Source organism: Xenopus laevis, chromosome 1L, assembly GCF_017654675.1.
Source record: "Xenopus laevis strain J_2021 chromosome 1L, Xenopus_laevis_v10.1, whole genome shotgun sequence".
In the NCBI taxonomy this organism is placed as follows: Eukaryota; Metazoa; Chordata; class Amphibia; order Anura; family Pipidae; genus Xenopus; species Xenopus laevis.
In genome coordinates, this window is record NC_054371.1 from 87873136 (window position 1) to 87893838 (window position 20703).

Here is a 20703-nt window from a genome sequence, read left to right on the forward strand (position 1 = left end):
AAATAGTAACATTATTTCCCTAAACTGTAACTTAGGTTTGTATAACTATAAATTCATATACAAACAAAACTGTGTGTTGTCAGCCTTCTGGGAACATACGCAAATTATTTCTTTCTTTCTTTCATTTGGGAGCTGGGAAATTTAGAAGAAGCCTTTAAATTATCACTATGCCAATTACAGCAGACAGCCAGGCTTGTACATGGAAATGATTTAACATTTTTCATGAGATTATGACGTTTTTCAGACAGCTGTTTAGGTTAAAATAAGTTTATATTAAGCTCCTTTTTTTTTAGTTAATAAAAGCAAACAAATGATTCTCAATGACAAGCTGTACATAGAAACTGATTGCTTTAAGCTCATTATATAAAAATGGATTTCATAATAGTTTCTGAAAGCTCCTGTGCTAATGTTTATTTACGGTCTTGCCCTACCCAATACGGTGCATTAACTAAACCTGGACAAATGTGCACCTGGGTAGTAACCCATAGCAACCAGACAGGCCTTTATAAAATAACAGTTCATTCTTGATTAAATGTCAAGAAGGTTAAAATTTCAAGCATTTACTCTCAGCTGGTTGCATACCATAAAGGTGTAGTTCACCTTTAAGTTAAATTTTAGTAGGTTATAGAATGGCTAATTCTAAACAATATTTAAATTGGTAATTATTTATTTATTTTTTTGGTTTTTGCATTATTTCCCTTCCTCTTCTGCCTCTTTGCAGCTTCAAATATGGGTCACAGATACTAGCAACCAAAAAAAACCCAATGAGATCTGTGCCACATGTGCCCTCAGCTTAAAGGGGATCAGAATGGTCGAACTTTGCAAAAGAAGTTACGAAGTACACAAATATATAAAAAAAAAATAATACAGGTATGGGATCCGCTATCTGGAAACCCGTTATCCGAATTACGGAAAGGCCATCTCGCATAGACTCCATTTTATCCAAATAATCCAAATTTTTAAAACCGATTCATTTTTTCTGTGTAATAATAAAATAATTCATCCACATGTTCGCACACTCAAAAGTAAAAACAACTTGGCAAAAAAGGTGGTTTGAGAGTAAATTTTTACTATTTGTTCAAAAAAGCATTTAATACAAACAATGCCTTACAATATGGCATAATATTCACAATGTTTTAAAAGTAAGTATCAACCACCCATTAGTTATATACAGCAAAAAAGAAGACAGCAAGGGAGCGGATACACCAGGGGTCCCCAACCTTTTTCACTCGTAAGCAACATTCAGATGTAAAAAGAGTTGGGGAGCAACACAAGCATGAAATAAGTTCTTGGTGGTGCCAAATAAGGGCTGTGATTGGCTATTGATAGCCCCTATGTGGACTGGCAGCCTACATGAGGCTCTGTTTGGCATTACACCTGGTTTTTATACAACCATAACTTACTTCCAAGCCCGGAATTCAAAAATAAGCCCCTGCTTTGAGGCCACTGAGAGCAACATCTAAGGGGTTGGGGAGCAACATGTTGCTCACGAGCTACTGGTTGGGGATCACTGGGATACACCTACCAGAAAAATGAGAATGACCCCAACGTTTCGGCACCAAGGCCTTTGTCTTTGGTACTTTTCTTTGATGTCTGTGAACCATGTCATTTTAAAAATAAAGGTTCTGTTTTACCTTTTTGTTTTCCCAGCCTGTCACAGAGAATGTGCATCCTGTTCCGGTCCGCTAGCCAACCAATGTACTTCCTGTTTGCCTCCTCTTGCCTTATTAAAAGGGCAGTGCCTCCTTGACTGTGGTGAAGGATTTTTTTCCAATAAAAGTGTCTGCAATGGTAATAATTATATACTTTTTGTAACAGTTATATATGTTTGTAAATATTTATATTTTATGGGTGTTGTTTATCAAAAGTCGAATTTTAGACCTCGACTGAACTCACAACTCAAATGGTTTCTCATATGAGAAAAAACTCCAATTGAAAGAACTCGAATCAGCGAGTTTGTGGTTAACAACCCGAAAACTCGAATTGATCAAGTTTTCAGCGGAAAAAAACTGCAAATCGCTCAAATTGATAGACAATGAGTTTTTGGGCAAAACTTCATGAAGACTATTAACATATTCAAATGGTCCAAAGGACCGCTGCCATTGACTCCTACTGGACCTTGACAGGTTTTGGATGGCATATTTTTAGATTTGAGCTATTTCCAGGGTCAGGATATAATAAATCTCGAAAAGCATTTTCGCATTTTTTTTTTACCAGAAAAATAATTTTTGACCCAAAAAAACCCGCAAAAAAAGAATTTTCGTGGAAATACAACTTGATCCTTAATACATATGTCCCTTAATAACATTATATAGAAAGCTTCAAATGATGGGAAAGCCATCAAATAATTAAAAATTTCTAAAACATTTGCAACGTCCCCTTGTGGCAACAATTACCTAATGCTGCATTAGGTAAAAAGCATGTATACTAATATCCGAATTTGCGCTTTGCACACTGCACTTCCGGTCTTAATTGACCTCTTATGTTCCAGAAATAAACTTGAGTACATAGTTAACAGTATTATAGGTGTAAATCACTGCTCATCAATTTAAAAAAAGCCTGGCCAAATACCAAAGTTTATGAGACAAAAGCAACAACAAATTGCAAAGTAGAATGTAGTATTTTTGCTGATATGGACACACATTTGTAAATTTAGTGTACAATTTACATCTGTTTACATCTATTTTCCTAAACTGTGCTTTGTGAGTCTATAAGGAGCAGGCTGACCCAAACCAAGGTCCCATTTATTCAAATGTGATACTCAGGTGTAAGGGGATAGCGTCATTTTACACTACTATGTATGATTCTAAATATAGTCTGACCCATGAACGTGTGCTCTCAGATTATATGATGACTAAAAAAAAAAAAAAGGCCAACACAGATGTAGAATGAATGTAAAAAAGAATCCAGATAATATAGAGTTAGTTTAGCCCGTTGGTGTGCTGAGCTTGAAAACATTACATTAAAATATTTATTAAAGCAAAAACATCTATAGTTATTTCATGTTTTACCTAAAAACTTTATCTTTTCAATGATACCATGCAAGGACAAATAATACTCTCCTGAGCTTTCTAGCTTATTGTGTCCTTTATACACCATCTGATTATGGTTAGGCAGATTATGCCTCCTTAGCTGCACATCCTCAATAAATTTCCATTTATATCATTTGTACATCATATAATTTCCAATTTGTGTCACAGCGTTTGCCACTTTAATCTTTCTGACATAAGAAATACTAGACAAGCAGATTTCCCTGAAGACTGCTTTTACTATCCTAGGCCATTTATATCCTGACCAGCAAACATTATTAGAAGCATTATCACCTTTGCTTGCCAGTAGACCTGCAAACTCGAGCTGATGTTAGTTATTGCTTCATATGCATCTGGAGAGTTTAATGTATGGTTCTCAAAATTAATTAATAAGGAATAAAGTGGAGAGTTCTTTCATTGTTTATAAAATATTAAAGTGTTAATGTGAAATACCTGTACTGTGGCAGTCTTGATCAAAGATCAGCACAGACTGATTTGTATAGTACCTTCAGCCTAAAGGTGGCCATAGACGCACTGATATTATCATACAAAATTAATTTTCCTGATTTTCGGTATGTGTATGGTGCAAGACAAGTGATCGATATCGGCAGAAGACTTAAGGTGGCCATACACGGATAGATCCGCTCGTTTGGCGATGTCGCCAAACGAGCGGATCTCCCTCCGATATGCCCACCTTGAGGTGGGCAATATCGGGCTGATCCGATCGTGGGCCCTAGGGCCCAACGATCGGATCCATCACGTTCGCAAACGGGCGGTCGGATCGCGGGACCGCATCAACGAACAGATGCGGCCGCGATCCGACGGGATTTTTAACCCCATCCGATCGAGATCTGGCCGACTTTCGGCCAGATCTCGATCGGGGAAGCCCGTCGGGGGCCCCCATACATGGGCCAATAAGCTGCCGACTCGGTCTGTCGGCAGCTTTTATCGGCCCGTGTATGGCCACCTTAAGATATTGGTCGGCTCGCTGATCGACCCAGGCAGAATAGTTAGATTGGGGTGCCTTTGAAGGCACCTGAACACCGGCCACTGTTAGTGCTGAATCGTCAGATACAGAGAGAATTTTATTGTTTTTACCTCTTTATCTGACGATTCAGCTCTACACATGTGTTAAAACAAACGATCTTTCTTGGAAATATTTTGGTTCATCTATGGCCCCCTTAAGAGGCTTGATATTCATTTTACAAAAAACAACTAAGGCCATTATTGTTAAAAATGTGTCTTGCAATGACATAGGTTAGCTTTAATACTGAGTGTGTTTGTTTTTCCTTGGCAATTATGTTAAAACTGGGGGCAATCTCTTCATTATTTATCCTTGCATCTCTAGCCTGTCATCCATCTTGTCGTGCCTGCCTGGGCCCAGAACACTCACACTGCACGAAATGCATAAAGCTGGAGCAAGGGCTGCAGGCAGTGCAAGAATATGGAGGAAAGCCTTATGGGACTTGTCAGACTCATTGCAATCTCCACTTTTATATGGACAGTGTTGGCATCTGTCAAGGTAAGGTTAATGTGGCACTATTGTATGTGTAGAATCTTCATGATTCATCTCCTATTTGTGTATAATTAAAGATGCAAATGCCTTTGCAATCACTATGTTCTTAACACATTTCATAAGATACTGGTTTATAAGGCAGAAAGGGTGACTTAAGATGACCTGCTTTTCAGTATAGTCATAGTAAATGGCTGAATTTCCATTGAAGCTTCTCTTATTTCTGGGAATTGTGTTATTTGCATGTACTTTGTATATGATGTGCATTTATAGGGGACACTTTACACTCTTATGACTTTTATAGGCCAGGACTGTTAAACCCAAGGTCTAATAGCTAAAGGGAGGGCCATTTGCTGAATGTTAGCCATTTATCATGTGTATATGTGTTATCTCCTATAAAGACTAGATTGAAATAACACTCCTATGAACATAATGGTCGGGACACTCAAGTGCAGAATTTTGTTCCTATTATTATCCTATAAATAAAGAAAAAAAACTGAATGAATTGTCTGGCCAGATTAATCTGTTCTCTTCTTAACAGAATGTGTTAGTTTACCATGGAAATGTCTCCGAATCCACAACAAATAGAAAATAAATGTAAATAACAAAAGTGCTGAAATATTCACTCTCAGTAAGTTTACATCAAGTTTGACTCTTATGCTCTTTGCTGTAAAACCACAGTACTTTGTACATCATGAATAAATAATGGCAACGCAATGTTACTGGGATTTTTTAATGTGTAATGTTTTAGTAGTCTTAAGAAATGGTGCTCATAGAAAGGCCCCTTAGGTCCCAATAATTCCAGATAACAGATCCCATACCTGCATTTTAGGTAAAAATTTGGAAATTGGATTAATAATATTCATCCAAATCCACTACTGAATCCTGGGTCTGTGTTTCACTCAGACACACTTGTAAATACACAGCTTTCATATAACGGGTTATTTACTAAAGAGGGACCATGGTTTAAAAGAAACCACAAAGTGCCTTGTTTTCTGCCCCCAATGCACCTTCATCATCAAATGATGCTCTGGTACAGCATAACTTGCACCCATCATGTGAGGGGAATGCATTTGGGGAGCCCTGGGCCTTGATATGTTCGCAACTTTACTTTTCATAAAAAAAGGAACTCCTTTGGGCAGGAGTGTAGATGAGCTGTTGAAGGTGGGGCTTGTTTCCAAAAATAAAGGAACAAAGGAAACAAGGTGCAGTATTCTCTTTGCACTGCATTAGAATTAAACACAGGTATATTGTTTATGACAAATTTTGCTTCTGCTATAGTCTCCCCTTGGGAGACTGGCCCAGTCTCCAAAGGGGAAACTATAGCAGAAGCACAAATTTTTATTTATGTATGTGCTGGATGTAAGTGCTGGAGAACTAAGGGGTATAAAATATAGCATCTTAATGTTCACTCAGTAAGCACTTGCCTCTAGGGTACAGCTCTGCTCTGTACCACTCTATTCATGGTGAAAGCGCAACACTTTCAATTCTGGCACACTAAGACCACCCTTTTTACAAATTTCTGGTGGTTTGAAAACTGTTTTTCCTTGTTGTCCCTGCATATCATAATTGACCCCTTATGTATTTACTTTTACTTATAGGTTATTTGTTGTCATGCAGTGCTTTATAAATATAATAATGAAGCATGTTTTGTCTAAGGAGTGTACAGTATTTATAAAATATAATATATATAATATATATAATATACAGTATATAACTATACAGATATTGTGTGTGTAAGTCTTAAATCATAGCACTAGATGCACATGCATTTGCATACAGATCTATAACGCAAAGCAACGTGTTAAGTGTATGGTCATCTCTTGTGATTTTATGGTAGTCTGCAAAACAAAGGCAAAAATCTATATAAATGTATTTGTGTGAATGATGCTAACATTATCTGAATTCCTTACCCTTGCACATCCTGTAAGATGTTGATGAATTACAAGAGCTTTGCAGCAGAACAATGTTTATTTATTACACAATGGTCAGAGTGATAGACCAAACATCAAGAATAAAAGCAAATTATTCATAGGCTGAGATGAGATCGGTACATTTTGTGATTTCAAATAAACAACGTATATAATGCTGAAAGCTAGTCCAACTTTTAAACTGCAGTTTTTTTCTGTTTGTGGCACGGTTTGCTGAAGTGATAGGGATTAAATGTAGATATACAGTAAATGTCCAGATTTGTTCAGACAATTTTACTGATTTGTACCTTACAGGCAATGCCAACTCACCGGGGGGCTCCTATTTCATTAAAATAATACAAATCAAAAAATGCATGTGCTGATGTCTTATCTCTGTGAGTGGATGGAACATCAGCAGTGGAGGAAGCTAGAGGAGCCACAAATCCCTCTCACTTATGCTCAGATTTCAAAATTAGTTGTCCTTTAAAAGCAAAATCAGGATTTAAAAAATCTTGCGTGTAAAAAAAAGCTTTATAAATGAGTATCTCTATTGACATTAGTTGGGTTACTAAAAAAAAGATCAAAGGAGCATTTCTACATATTTTTTGCTCGAATGTCAAACCTTATCTAATTCGTCAGCCTTACTGAACCCATGTAAAAAGCAATAATTTGTTCTCATTATTATTCTGAATGGCTGTCTCAGTGTGAGATCATTGCAGCCATTAAATTACAACTCATAATTTGTACAATAAAATACAGATTAGATTAAACATCTCCAACCAAGTGAGGCAGAAATGAGCTGCAAAATTGTTTCTTCCATTGTTCTTAAGCCAAGAAAAAGGAATGTTTCACATTGTAATTTTAGCGCCAGACAAATGGATTATAAAGTTTGCTCCTATACAGAATTATCGGGTATTTGATTATTTCATTTTGATTTGATGTTTAATTTATCATTATGCCATGCTCTACAGCAGTGATCCCCAACCAGTAGCTCGCGAGCAACATGTTGCTCTCCAACCCCTTGGATGTTGCTCTCAGGGTCCTAAAAGCAGGTGCTTATTTTTGAATTTCAAGCTTGAAAGCAAGTTTTAATTGCATAAAAACTAAATATAGTGCCAAGTAGAGCCCCTTGTTGGCTGCCTGTCAACATAGGGGCTACCAAATAGCCAATCACAGCACTTATTTGGCACCCCAAGGGACTTTTTCATGTTTGTGTTGCTCCCCAACTCTTTTTACATTTGAATGTGGCTCGCAGGTAAAAAAGGTTGGGGACCACTGCTCTACAGTATGTACATAACAAAACTGAAAAGTGTTTGTAGAAGAAAGAGAAATGTCTTGTTAGCAGAATAGCCATTTCTAATATGCCTCTGAAAAGTCACGTTAAAGGGGAGCTGTAACCAAGACATAAAAAGCTGTATAATTCAAGTTAAACATGACACCAACATTATTTTTTATGAAAGCATCCATACCTGTTTTAAACGTGTTCAGAAGTTTCATCTGTCAATCATATATTGCCTGCACCTCCTCTTAGCCTTAGGCATAGAGGCAGGGCAGCTAATTACCCCTCCCGTCTCACCATCTGATTGTGTAGCCAGTGCATGGGCATCAGGTTCCCCATTCTGGAGCATAAAGAATTTGGAATGATGCAAAGCTTGCCTTAATAACAGTGTCCACAAAATGGCCATGGCTGGAAGAGGCCATCTGAAAGATTTTAATGGTCCCTAGCTTGCCAAACTATCATCTGACTTGCATAACATGATTAATGAATCAATCTCCAAACTATTAAACATATACTGTATATCTAACGATCTGCTCCAAATTTTTGGTTTAAAATAAAGCCACCTTCATAATATACATCCACAGACTTCACCAGCAAGCAATAAGTCTGTGCCATGCTCCAACATTTCTCTTCCCATATACGTCAATATTGCTTCAAATTTTAGTTAATTTTTGTTCAAGTAAGTTTATTGAACATATGCAGGATTACACAGTACATGAAGCAGGATATACAGTTAACTTTCCTTAAATGTTACAATATAAGAGTAAATGCTTTTACAACGTGGTAAATGTCTAATTTCTAAGCTAATAGAATATGGTGTAACTATTAATGAAAATCAGCACTCCAGTAATGTTGAGGGGGGTATCTCCTTAGCAAAGGATCCCAAACACTATGAAATATGGGATTGCTGCCACAGGTGGGGAAACAAGGGTCTGAACTAGGGGCAAGGCGGTTTAAGAGGTACGGTGCCTGGTGCCCCTCCACCGTTACTCCCTAGGCACGTGCCTCTTCTGTCTACCCCTAGTTCCGGCCCTGAACCCAGCTCAGGAGCAGGAATGACATTGAGGTCAAAGAAGCTAGTGATAGGTAGGGCAATCTCAATCCCCAGATGTGAATATGGTGAATATGGTAGATATCTATAGGGGGCAGTTATTAAGGTGCTCGCTGCAACGGGTGGGTGCACCAGAAATAGTGTTGATTTAGATGGGTTAACTTTTAGCCCTGATATATCAGCCACTTGATGGTGGTAGTGGTGTTAATGTTAATGTGCTATGTAACAGGTGAATCAGACATTACTCACAGTGGTGTCTCTATAAAATCAGGCAGAGATTATTCCAATATGGCCGCGAGTGTCGATTATTGTGCTCAACGATCCTCTTGGTACTAGGCCTGGTTGTTTGTGTATCTAACCAGTTGCTGAGCTCCTGCGGGGTTGTGAAGGAGTGCCTCTGCCCTTCTGAAACGACATGGAGTTTAGCAGGATACAGCATTGCATAAGGAAGATTGAGGTCCTGAAGGTGCCTTTTCCTGTCTATAAACTTCGCTCTTAGGCACTGGACTTCTGCCGAGAAGTTGACAAATACCAATATCTTTGCTGCCCAATGTGTAAGAGCCTCCTTTTTCCTGCACCTGTGACAGGACGAGGAGGGGCCCCTGGGATTGGTGCTCTGGTGGGGATCCTGTGGTCCCGCTCAATGGTGAAGGTTGCAGAGAAGATACTACTGCCAAACTGCTCAATTAGACAGGTTTCAATAAAGGCCTCAGGGGAACTTCCCTCCACTTTCTCTGGAAAGCCTATGAATCTTAGGTTGTTCTAATGATTGATAGTTAGATTTTTATTTTGTCTGTTCTTGAGCATATAAGCCTGGTGCAGGATTAGTTAGAGGCTTGTATTTCAGCCAACAAGTCGGCCAGGGTTGGTTCCAGAGGCTTCGGTGTGCCAAGTTTAGATGCAGACTCGGAGGCTCTCTTCTGGGCTTTATTTTGCCCCATAAGTAGTCTTAAGTAGGGCCTCGTAGGGTATTGCATACATTTCCGTTTTGAGCTGTTATTTCAGGGTAAAAGCAGGGTTTTATAGGGCCGAGTGCTGGAGCTCTTCTAGACTGCATCCGTTTACATGTAGCTCCAATCCACATCCCCCTTTAGTTCATTTTTAGTTAATTTTTATCCTAAGCAGGCTAGGTCTCTTTGGGCCAGCTGTATGGGAACCCTGGTGTTATATCTGGGACTGGCTGACTGACAGGGAAATATTCAGAACCATGGGCTAAAGTTGATTTGAAAAATTACTTATCAAGCCAAAGTTCTCTAGCATCGTGACCAATTATTTTTATATGTCCGATTTTGGGTTTTCATTTTCCTTTGGAATGCAAAAGGAGACAGAGGCTTTTTATATGCCTATCCTAGTTAGAATTGAGATGTTTCAAATATGCCAGGGCAAGAAAAGTGAGGTCAAATTGCATTTAATGCTCCCTAGCTTGTCAAACTATCATCTTACTTGCATAACATGATTAATGAATCCCCTAAACCATTAAACATATATATCTGCTCCAAATTTTTGGTCTATTTGGTTTAAAATAAAGGTACCTTAATAATATACATCCACAGAATTCACCAACAATCCATAAGTCTGTGCCATGCTCCAACATTTCTCTTCCTATATAAGTAAAGTAATAGAGAATCCATATTACTAATTGCCAGAAAGGCCTTGTAGTCTATAGAAAACCAATTAATTCTGTGCTTTTCTTGTTTTGGTGCCAAATTGGATGTTGAAACCATCTCCTGTAGTTCCCCTTGCCAGATAGTCTTTGATGAATGTTGTTCAGCTGAGTTCATGGCCTAGCCATTTTATAAATGCACAGTGTGTTTAGCAAAAATTAGCAACTGTCCCAAGTTTCTCAAGCTTAACAAAACACAGTCGGTGGACAGTAAAAATGATAGGATGGAAATGATAAGATGATGACAAACAAGTTGTGTGCTGTAATGTTAGATGAGCCAAGATAATTACACCCTGAATGGCTCATTGAATTTCCCTTCACAAAAAGGGAAAAGATGGAAAATGCAGTAAAACTGCTGAACTGTTTATAAGTACACATCTGTGCATGTCTGCTCAAAAATGACCACTTATATTTCCAAATATTTTGTGAATATAGTAAAGTTAGCTTTGCATTATTGAATAGATTATTGCAGTCAAACATGTAGCAAATGCTCTTTTACTTTGCTACATTTAATTTTATTTTTACAGCAACAAATATAGTAAAAAGTGCATCTCATTAGAATTCCTGATATGTCTGTCACAGATGAAGCTACTTAAGACTGCATTGCTCAGTTTACGTATTCTCCGTATTCTCTTTTAGCAAATATGTGCCATATGATCATAATTTCTCAGCTGGGTGTAAAATTATTTTGAATGTTACGTATTTGTACCTGTTAAGATTCCACCTACATTCCGTGATGAAAATTCATGCACAGGTGCCTCCTTCCATTCACTTAGGCCCTGGTCCTGTCTATCCATAACTCTGTAAAGGCTGAATATAGGGATTAGGTAAAGTTGGCAGGTACCCATCTGTGATGAAGTCTATGTTTTCTTTTAAGAATTGGTTTTCATCAAGATTCATATCCAGTAGATTTGGCCAACAGTAGATCCCAAGGCATGTATCAACTACAAATTTTTGATGGTTATATCATGTGTAAATGTAATGGCTATTAAAATCTGTATCCGTCTGACTGTTTATATCCTGTGCGCTACTGGCTCTGACTCAATGTGAAATAATGTAGCAGAAGGCAGTTAAAAGACTTGGGAAGAACTGAAAATTACATTGTTTCAAGGGTCAGACCCAGAAAACGTAAATGGATAAACAACTATATTTACAAGTAACTTTAAAACCATCAACATTTTCTTTTAATTAAGTTGCTTAAATATAATTTTAGTAGCAAAAATAGTAAGTTATCAAATGCAATTCAAGCATACTCATTGTTTCACTTCATTTTTTGTAATAATATTCTCACAGTAGTTGAAGCCTATTCATTTTATTAGTACTGTTAAAAAATATATATTGTGTTTGAATGCAGATATTACAATACTTTTAGAGGCAGTAGGCCTCATTTAAGAAGGCAGGGGCTTCACTATAATGTTAAGATAATTTTGAAATTTCGAGTTGTAGGCCCAGGTAACATGCTCTGACATGCCATCAATGATTGTAATCTCCAGTTACAGGGCTATACAACACAGCATTGTTTCCTTTGTGTGAAGGCTTTAGGGCAGGGGTCCCCAACCTTTTTTTACCCGTGAGCCACATTCAAATGTAAAAAGAGATGGAGAGCAACACAAGCATAAAATAGTCCCTTGGGGTGCCAAATAAGGGCTGTGATTGGCCATTTGGTTGCCCCTATGTGGACTGGAAGCCTAAAAGAGGCTCTACTTGGTACTATACTTAATTTTTATGCAATTAAAACTTGCTTCAAAGCCAGGAATTCAAAAATAAGCATCTGCTCTGAGGACACAGAGAGCAACATTCAAGGGGTTGGAGAGCAACATGTTGCTCGTGAGCTACTGGTTGGGGATCACTGCTTTAGGGTTTACACTTCAAGAAGAAAACAGAGGAATGTATATATAATGGTTTTGCTAAAGTTGTTGAAAAAAAGATCATGCAATTACTCAAGACCTTTTCAGCAACTTTTATGTCAGTCCATTCGGATAATGAAAAATGTTCAGTTTAATAGCTCTTGACTGAAAAGTGTTCCAATCTTCTAATTAAAGCATACGGATCAGTGTAACTGTGGCCACAATAACTATAAATAGCTTTCTGATTGATTAAATTGACAGTGAGAATATATAAATATAAAATACCCAATAGAGTTATTCTCCTCCTCTCTAATCTATGTTCAGTAGCATGTGCATAATGTGCATAGACCAAGTTCCAAGAATTCTGGGAAAACAGGTCCCATACCTGTTATATATGTATATGTATAATGTATGTGTCAATCAGAAAGAGAAGATATCTGTTTTGTGGCAAACATAAAAAGGTACATGTGTTTGAAAAAAATAACCTAACAAACCTCTGTTTTCTTTTTTAGATTGTCACCCTTCCTGTAAAAGTTGCTCTGGTGGAGATAATAAGAACTGTACATCCTGTCCCTCACAATATGTGCTACACAGAGGAGCATGTTTGCAAAGATGCCCTGATGGATATTACAACAAGGAGTCAACTTGCTACAGTTAGTATATCTTGGAAGTCATAATATTATATAATATGATCATTTGAATTTACACTCTCACCATACACTCTCACATATTTGTTGCATTCGCTAGGTCCATTTTCATTGGAAACTAGTATTTGATTGTGTAAAACTAAATCAACTGGATTAAAACATACAGATATGGTAACATCTTAATGACACTTAAGGGGTTATAAATCTGAATTTATCTCAGTATTTTCTGCTACAAACTCCATGCAAATCGGCTCAGGTTTTCTACACTTATTTATTATTACTTTTTCCTGAAATTTTGCTTTGCGGAAATAAATGCAATTTTCAAAATTTTTTCATCTGATTTTCGCGCTATCGCAATTTTTTAGGAATTTTCACCTGAAAACTCTGAAAACTTTGGGGTATTGCATGAAACCCAGGGCACATCAAAAAATCATTGGGACTTCTCCCATTGACTTATATGCAACCTCCACAGGTCTGAGATGCCGGATTTTCAGATTCGGACTTCCATCCTCGGGGTTTAATAAATTACAAAAATGTGTGATTTTTTAAAAGTCCGATTTTATTTAAAAAAAATCACAAATTTTTCATGATTTTTGCATTCAGAGTTTAGTAAATAACCCCCCTAGATAATGTTTGCTCAGAATCAAACCTTAAAAAGAAATGCTGTATTTTCCTTCCCAGCAAGCAGCCAGGCCGTGGTAGACCCCCAGTATCTCTTGCAGGATGCTGGGGTTGAGCATGGCTGTTTGTTACTGTTTTTGCCATACCATTTGGCAGTTATGGATATTACATATGCTGTTTTGTGCATTTTAGGCATCTTTGAGTAATAAAGTTAGTTTTATTTCAAATCCTCTATATAGCAGATAAGTACTGTGCATTCAACATTAACAAACAAGGGAAAGTTGTGGTCACCACTAATTTTTAAAACCATTAGGCGGGGGTGCAATGAGGCTGTGACCACAAAATACATATAGACAAATACAAGAGGTCCTCTGCACTCAACCCATTATCAATATATTTTGGACAGTGTGACATTGAGACTGTGTATTCAACAGCCTTTATCTGTTTCCTCATAAATTGTATTTATTAAGCAAGGTTACCTCTCTGCTTACTTTGTGCCTAATGCCAGTATGACTTTCTATACAGTATGCCATCCATCTTGCAAGGAATGCAGTGGGCCTTCTGATGCAGAATGCCAGACCTGTCATCCACATGCTGTTCTTACTGGTGGAAGCTGCAAAACCCACTGTGCAGATGGACAGTACCTCAACCTAGTGGGTTATTGTGTGGGTAAGTGCAGATGAATAAATGTGCATTTTAAGAGCTAGTAAAATTCTGTTCTGTGATGTGGGGAAACACATTTACACAAAATCTTTCTTTTTGGAGAACCCACAGATTGTTATAGCATGTTTTGGGCCAGATTCAATTCAGTGAGAAAAGGGTTTATCACGTGAAAAGTCATGGACGAGATACAATTTGAGATGCTATTTAATTTAGAAAAACTTATCTCACAGTTTATCACTTGAAAAAAACTGGAACTGAATTTGGAGAAAAGTTTTTTCTCCGTGAATTAAATCTCATCCATGAGTTTTCACAGGATAAACCGTAAGATACAGTAACTTTTTCTCACTGAGTTGAATCTGGCCCTTTTTTTCTGGTGTTAACCCAAAGCTCTGGAGTGAATAATAGCACCTGTATACGTAGATCTTGAGAGTGATGTACTGTAGATGTTATGCCATAAACAGGGAAAAGGAACAAAACGATACTGTTAAAAAGATATAACTTGTAGAATTAGTGCCAATGTTCTGCAGCAGAACATAACAGAAACTGCTAGTTCAGAAATTATTCTAATATTACAATTCTGAAAGCTCTTTGACTAAAATAACACAGTTATGGGGAAGCACATTTGGAGCCATTGGCCATACATGGAGGCCAAGAGGCAGTTTAGAAGGTGGCCTTTGGGATGTCAGCATTGGGGTACCAGCACGTTTATTTAAAAGGTTAGCTTTCAAAGGTATTGCATGGTACTCACAATCTGAGGTGCCAGTAAGCTACATAATACACTGAGCACTGTGGTGGCAAGTTAAATTGTTTTTAAGCAAGTTTGTGGTGCAATTGGCTCTGGAAAATATCTCTCTATGATTAGCTGAAGGATTATAAAACACATTGTACTGGATGGAATTCTGGTGTCTCTGAGTGGACCCTCACACTGTGCATTAAGTTTGCACCTGCTTGACTTGCTACAATTTTTCACACTTTGGCCTTCTATGCTGTTTAACTTTACTATGTCCGCATATGAATATGAAAATGTATTTCATTAATGTGTTCAATCTCCAATGAATTAATCAGAGTATTAGTAATTGCAAAGCTGAAAACTGAAATGAGCTCTAACAAGACTCAACTTATACTTAACTCATAAAATGTACTTAACTCAAACATGTTATAAGCCTATTGCATTTAATAGAACACCACTCAAATATATATCATATATCATAATGGCAGAAAATGATTTTCTAAGCAGAATTCCTTTGGACTTTTGGGGGCATATTTATCAAGGGTCAAATTTGAAAAACGTCGAAATTCGAATTCAGTAAGACCAACCGAAATTAAGTCAAAGTGTTTTTTGGCTGAATAGGTCAGTTTTCAATCGAATAGGTCCGTATTAGGCCAAATACGAATCGAAGTAATAGCACATTCAATAGAATTCAAATCAAAGTTTTTCCCAAAAAAAACTTAAACAAAGTCCACCAATTGGCTCCAAATGGGTTCTAGGAGGTCCCCCATAGGCTAAAACAGCAATTCGGCAGGTTTTAGATGGCGAATGGTCAAAGTTGATTTTTAAAGAGACAGTACATGATAAATTTCGATATTCGAATTTTCGATTTTTTTTTTAAATTAGACTCGTATTTGGACTATTCCCTAGTTGAAGTACACAAAAAATAGCTCAAAACTTCAAATTTTTTGAATTCGAAAATTCCCCTCGATCCTTTGATAAATCTGCCCATTAAAGGCACATTTATCAATATTCAAATTTTACTCAAAATTCAAATATTCGATTATTTATTGTAAAGATCAACTATCTTAAACTCAATTGTTATGGAGTCGAAAACTCAAATCTTGAATGTCAGGACGGCTGCAAACATCTCTAGATTGCTCACTGGACCTCTTCCATTGACTTATACAGCAATTCTCAAGGTTTTAGGTGGCAAATAGTCTAATTTGAATTCTTAAATGGCAAGAGTTTGATAAATCTCGAAAAATCGAATTCTAATTTTTTTAAAAAAAACTTGAATAGAGTTTGGATAATTCCCTAGTTAAATTTGACAGTTTTGACAAAAATATTTTTGAAAATTCAAATACGAATTTTCAATTCGACCCTTAATAAATCTGTCCCTAAAAATATACATGTTAATGGCCCCTGTTTGTTAAATATTTGTCTGTTGGTTCTTGGCCTGAACAAGTGCACCTTACCACACAAGATCAAACAAAGAAACAAGAAAAAATTATCATCAACTTTGCTTTCTATTTATACTTGTAGGAGGGTAAAGTTTTTCTAAGACCCAGGGATTGAGTTGGCCAGCTAGTCTGGGTCCTTTTTCACATAGAGGAGGTGGAGTAGTCCCCTGAGGTTATAAAAAGGGATACCCACATGTGCTCTTTCAAGTGTACCCACTCACTGGAGGAAGTGGGGTGTTGCTGTCAGGGCCTGAGGTGGAGGTAGACCTTAGTTTAGGAGAAGTAAGTGTCAGGACAGAAATTGTTATAGGTCACATCCTGGAAGAGATTGGCATCCTGAAGTGTACTATCTGTTAAATTGATTCATTGTTTTTAAGAACCACTGGCACCCAAAGTTATTTGAGAAAGAGTGAATGCTGTGTACCCATACCCAAGTGGTATTCCATACTCCATTTCTTAAGCAAGGGCCCACCTGAAGATACAGAGTCCAGTTATATTAGTGCCTACCTGGAGTTGCTGGAAGTTAGACTCCTTGCCCAGGTCTTGACAATAGTGGCCAATTACAAAAGGAAGATTGGAAGTACCCCTGACCCATATACCTGTTACATAATAATAATATAGTACTGACATATTACATAGTTCTTTACAAAGATTACATCAGTCCCTGCTTCAGTGGGGCTTACAGTCTAAAGTCCCTATCACATTCAGATATCACATTTGAGTGCCTGGAGGAAAACCACACAGACTTGGCGAGAACATACAAACTTTATATATTTATTTTTAAATGCAATGATTTTTCATAAATGTTAAAACATTATCATATATACTTGATAAAAAATATGTACATCCATGCAATATTCCAGGGTGAAGAATTTATGTGCATAAAATGACCGAGCTGTTAGCTAGTAACAGTTTCCTAATGTTGCCATTATAAGCACTACAGGTCGTATAAATAATATTATGAAGTCAGCTAGCATATAAAAGCTTATTACTTTTCTTATGTCACTTTAGTAGACTAAAGATAAAACGAACACTAAAGGAGAGAGAAGAAAAATGTTAGCAGGTGTCTGACTCCATCTGTTCCATAAATGGCATATCTTCCACATTTGCATGTGTGTTATAGAAATATCTCCAAGCTGCCTATATTAAAAAAGGTAGCACAGCCAGTAATATGGAACCTGCGTGACACATTCTTAGGTTTCTCTCTCTCGCTCTCTCTCTCTCTCTCTCTCTCTCTCTCTCTCTCTCTCTCTCTCTCTCTCTCTCTCTCTCTCTCTCTCTCTATATCTATATATATATATATATATATATATATATATATCTATATATATATCTATATATAGCTATATATAGCTATATATATATATATATATATATATATATATATATATATATATATATATATATATACTTGCAATTTGGAATAAAGCATTCCCATGCCAGCACTTCCCTTAGTAAATCAAGTGATTTTATTTTTCACACATCACAGTGCTCCAATGTTTCGGTCCCTCTTGGGACCTTTTTCAAGGATCCCAAGAGGGACCGAAACGTTGAAGCACTGTGATGTGTGAAAAATAAAATCACTTGATTTACTAGGGGAAGTGCTGGCCTGGGAATGCTTTATTCCAAATTGCGAGTATATGATTGATATTTGGCGGTGCACCCCTTCAATTGCTTTGTTGGAGTGCGGATACTGAAGATATATATATATATATATATATATATATATATATATATATATATATATATATATATATATATATATATATATATATATTGTATATAGTCAGTAGGTCAGTAGTAAACAGCTACACTCTAATCCGGTCTTTCTCAAGTCATTGCGGGTGCAGGGTCAAAAGTATTGCATATAGATTTATTGAAAAGACCCACACTCCAGTTTATAATCACTCAAAATGCTTTTATTGCATACATATATCCGATATTTCGGCCCACATTTGGGCCTTTTTCAAGGATATATATATATATATATATATATATATATATATATATATATATATATATATATATATATATATATCCTTGGAAAAGAACCAGCAACTACAGGGTGTTATTGAAAAATCAAAAAAAGTGTATTACAGAAGAGCATGTACATGCTAATAAAAGGATCACTTTGGCATCACATGAGTTCTCATTTCAGTAGCTTCACACTGAAACTTACTAGGCAGTTGCAAAACCAGTAAGCGGCCCTGATGCCCAGAACTGTATCTCACTGAGCCACAGCATGGCACGGTCTGGCTGCTAGGTAAGGAGAGTATAAGGAGAGAGATGGTGCATTGCAATGTTGTAGATAGAATGTGTCTGAAGTCCCAAGGCTACGGTCCTGTGTGAGCAGTGTGATGTCTGTGAGCCCTGGGGCACTCTAGCTAAGCATTGCCTGCTGGGTGAATAGGAGTCTGCACAAGGTTTCTTCCGGCACACAGGATAGGGTTAGGCTGTGGGAGCAGGGGAGGATAATGGGCTCCCTATAGAAGGAGCCGCACACCGGGCACTTCAGCTCTTCATCCAGCCGGGACGCTTTTCCTGCTGTCAGTACAATAGGAGAGATAGCCAGGGAGGAGAAATCCAGCGCTGCACTATAGATGGTCGCCATATGGCCTTTTCTATAGAGGAGCGGAAGTGGAGTTTCAGTAAGTTATTTCTTAATAAAGGCTTTGTAAATTTTAATTTGTCTTGGTGTTTTGTTTTTGTTGTATTTTAACAAATTTTTGTAAAATAATTTTTGATGTTACTGTTCTTTTAACACTTGTGATTTATATTAATCTTGGTAAGACTTGAAAGAATAAAACGTCCTGCCATATAACTAAGGGGCAGATTTATTAAGGGTCGATTTTTTTTGTGTTAAAATTCACACATTAGAATTTTAATCCCCCAATTCGAATGTAAATGCGAATGTGAGTTTTATCACCTCTCGACAATGGAAACAGTTCTAATTCAAATATTTGCCACCTTAAACCTGTCAAATTCATTTACAAGTCAATGGCAGAGGTCCTTTTACCTATTTGAAGGTGTTAATAGACTTTCTGACATTCGAGTTTTTTTCGCAAGAAAATTCGATTTGAATTTGTTCATATTCACAATCACATTTTTTTCATAAATGACCTCCCAATCGAATTGCGAGTACATTCGTATTTATTAGAGTAAAAAAAAAATTCGACCTTTGATAAATCTGCCCACAAATGTTTTTCAGCTGCAGTTCTGTAACAGTGCTCACTTTGTTAGCTGCCTGTAATTTGCGTGAACGTAATAAGGTCGTTTCTTTCAGCATATGAATAAAACATAGTTTGCTGACATGTTTACAGAAGATTGGTACATTGTAAAAAAGATAACTGTGACAGTGTTTATTCTGTTTTTCTAAAAGTTTGCAGGCTATTTTAGGATTTTTTTTAGGCTGTGTGTGTATATATATATATATATATATATATATATATATATATATATATATATATATATATATTGAATCCAACAGTTATGATGCACCAATCAATTAGATTAGATTACAATGTGTGTCGGGTGCTGATCCATATAGCGGTGAGTAATTCCGCTTTCAATAAATATATAGTATCCAACCAGATCGCAACACCTTGATAAAACGTAGCATTTATTGTTGCTATTAAAACATTCCAATGTGCACTTCCATTTTCAGCATAATGTCAACTTATCTGTACAAAGTCCAGCATTTTTAGGTCCAGCGATATCGCCACATATTCAAGCACCCACGCGATGTTTCGGGAAATCCTCCTTCCCTTTCTCAAGCGTTTACAGCGTGCAGTGGCGTCTAGGACTCCATTGTTGCGTCCGATGCTTCTCTATGCGAGTCGGAAGTAAGCGTATCCGGTCACTGTGATGACGCGTCTTCATATTGGAGACGGATCTGCACGTAAGCGGACACACCTCCACCCCTTGGTTGCTATATAGATTCCTTAGCTACGAAATATTTGGAAAACATTTGTAAATGTACATTTCATATTATATGGAACTTGTTACATCCTATTTAGACAAATATACAAAGCCAGCATTTCGATATTACAATTAACCATGGACCTTTCACAGAAATAAATGTAAGTCAAAATCACGATTTAATCCCTGTGGGATCAGGGTCCCCAATCTATCCACTTCACTTCTGCTCTTTTTAATATAAGGGTTCGATCTCCACCTCTTTTGGGTGGTGGAATATGTTGGATGACCCTATATTTTAAATCATCAGATGAATGACCATGATCTAAACAATGTCTTGATACAGGTAGTGATCGATTCCCTGTATTTATGGTCATCACCAATCGTTCCTTC

General features: G+C 37.1%; 1 protein-coding gene across 3 annotated transcripts in view; it reads left to right on the top strand.

The window, feature by feature from the left end:
• Positions 1-20703, top strand: part of fras1.L (Fraser extracellular matrix complex subunit 1 L homeolog) — a 269516-nt gene that overhangs the window by 137271 nt on the left and 111542 nt on the right. For all 3 annotated transcript variants that reach the window (XM_041591087.1, XM_041591088.1, XM_041591086.1), the window contains 4 exons: positions 1651-1791; positions 4378-4551; positions 12805-12945; positions 14086-14229. In XM_041591087.1, the coding sequence (XP_041447021.1) occupies positions 1651-1791; positions 4378-4551; positions 12805-12945; positions 14086-14229 (600 nt within the window). The remainder of the gene's footprint in view (positions 1-1650; positions 1792-4377; positions 4552-12804; positions 12946-14085; positions 14230-20703) is intronic.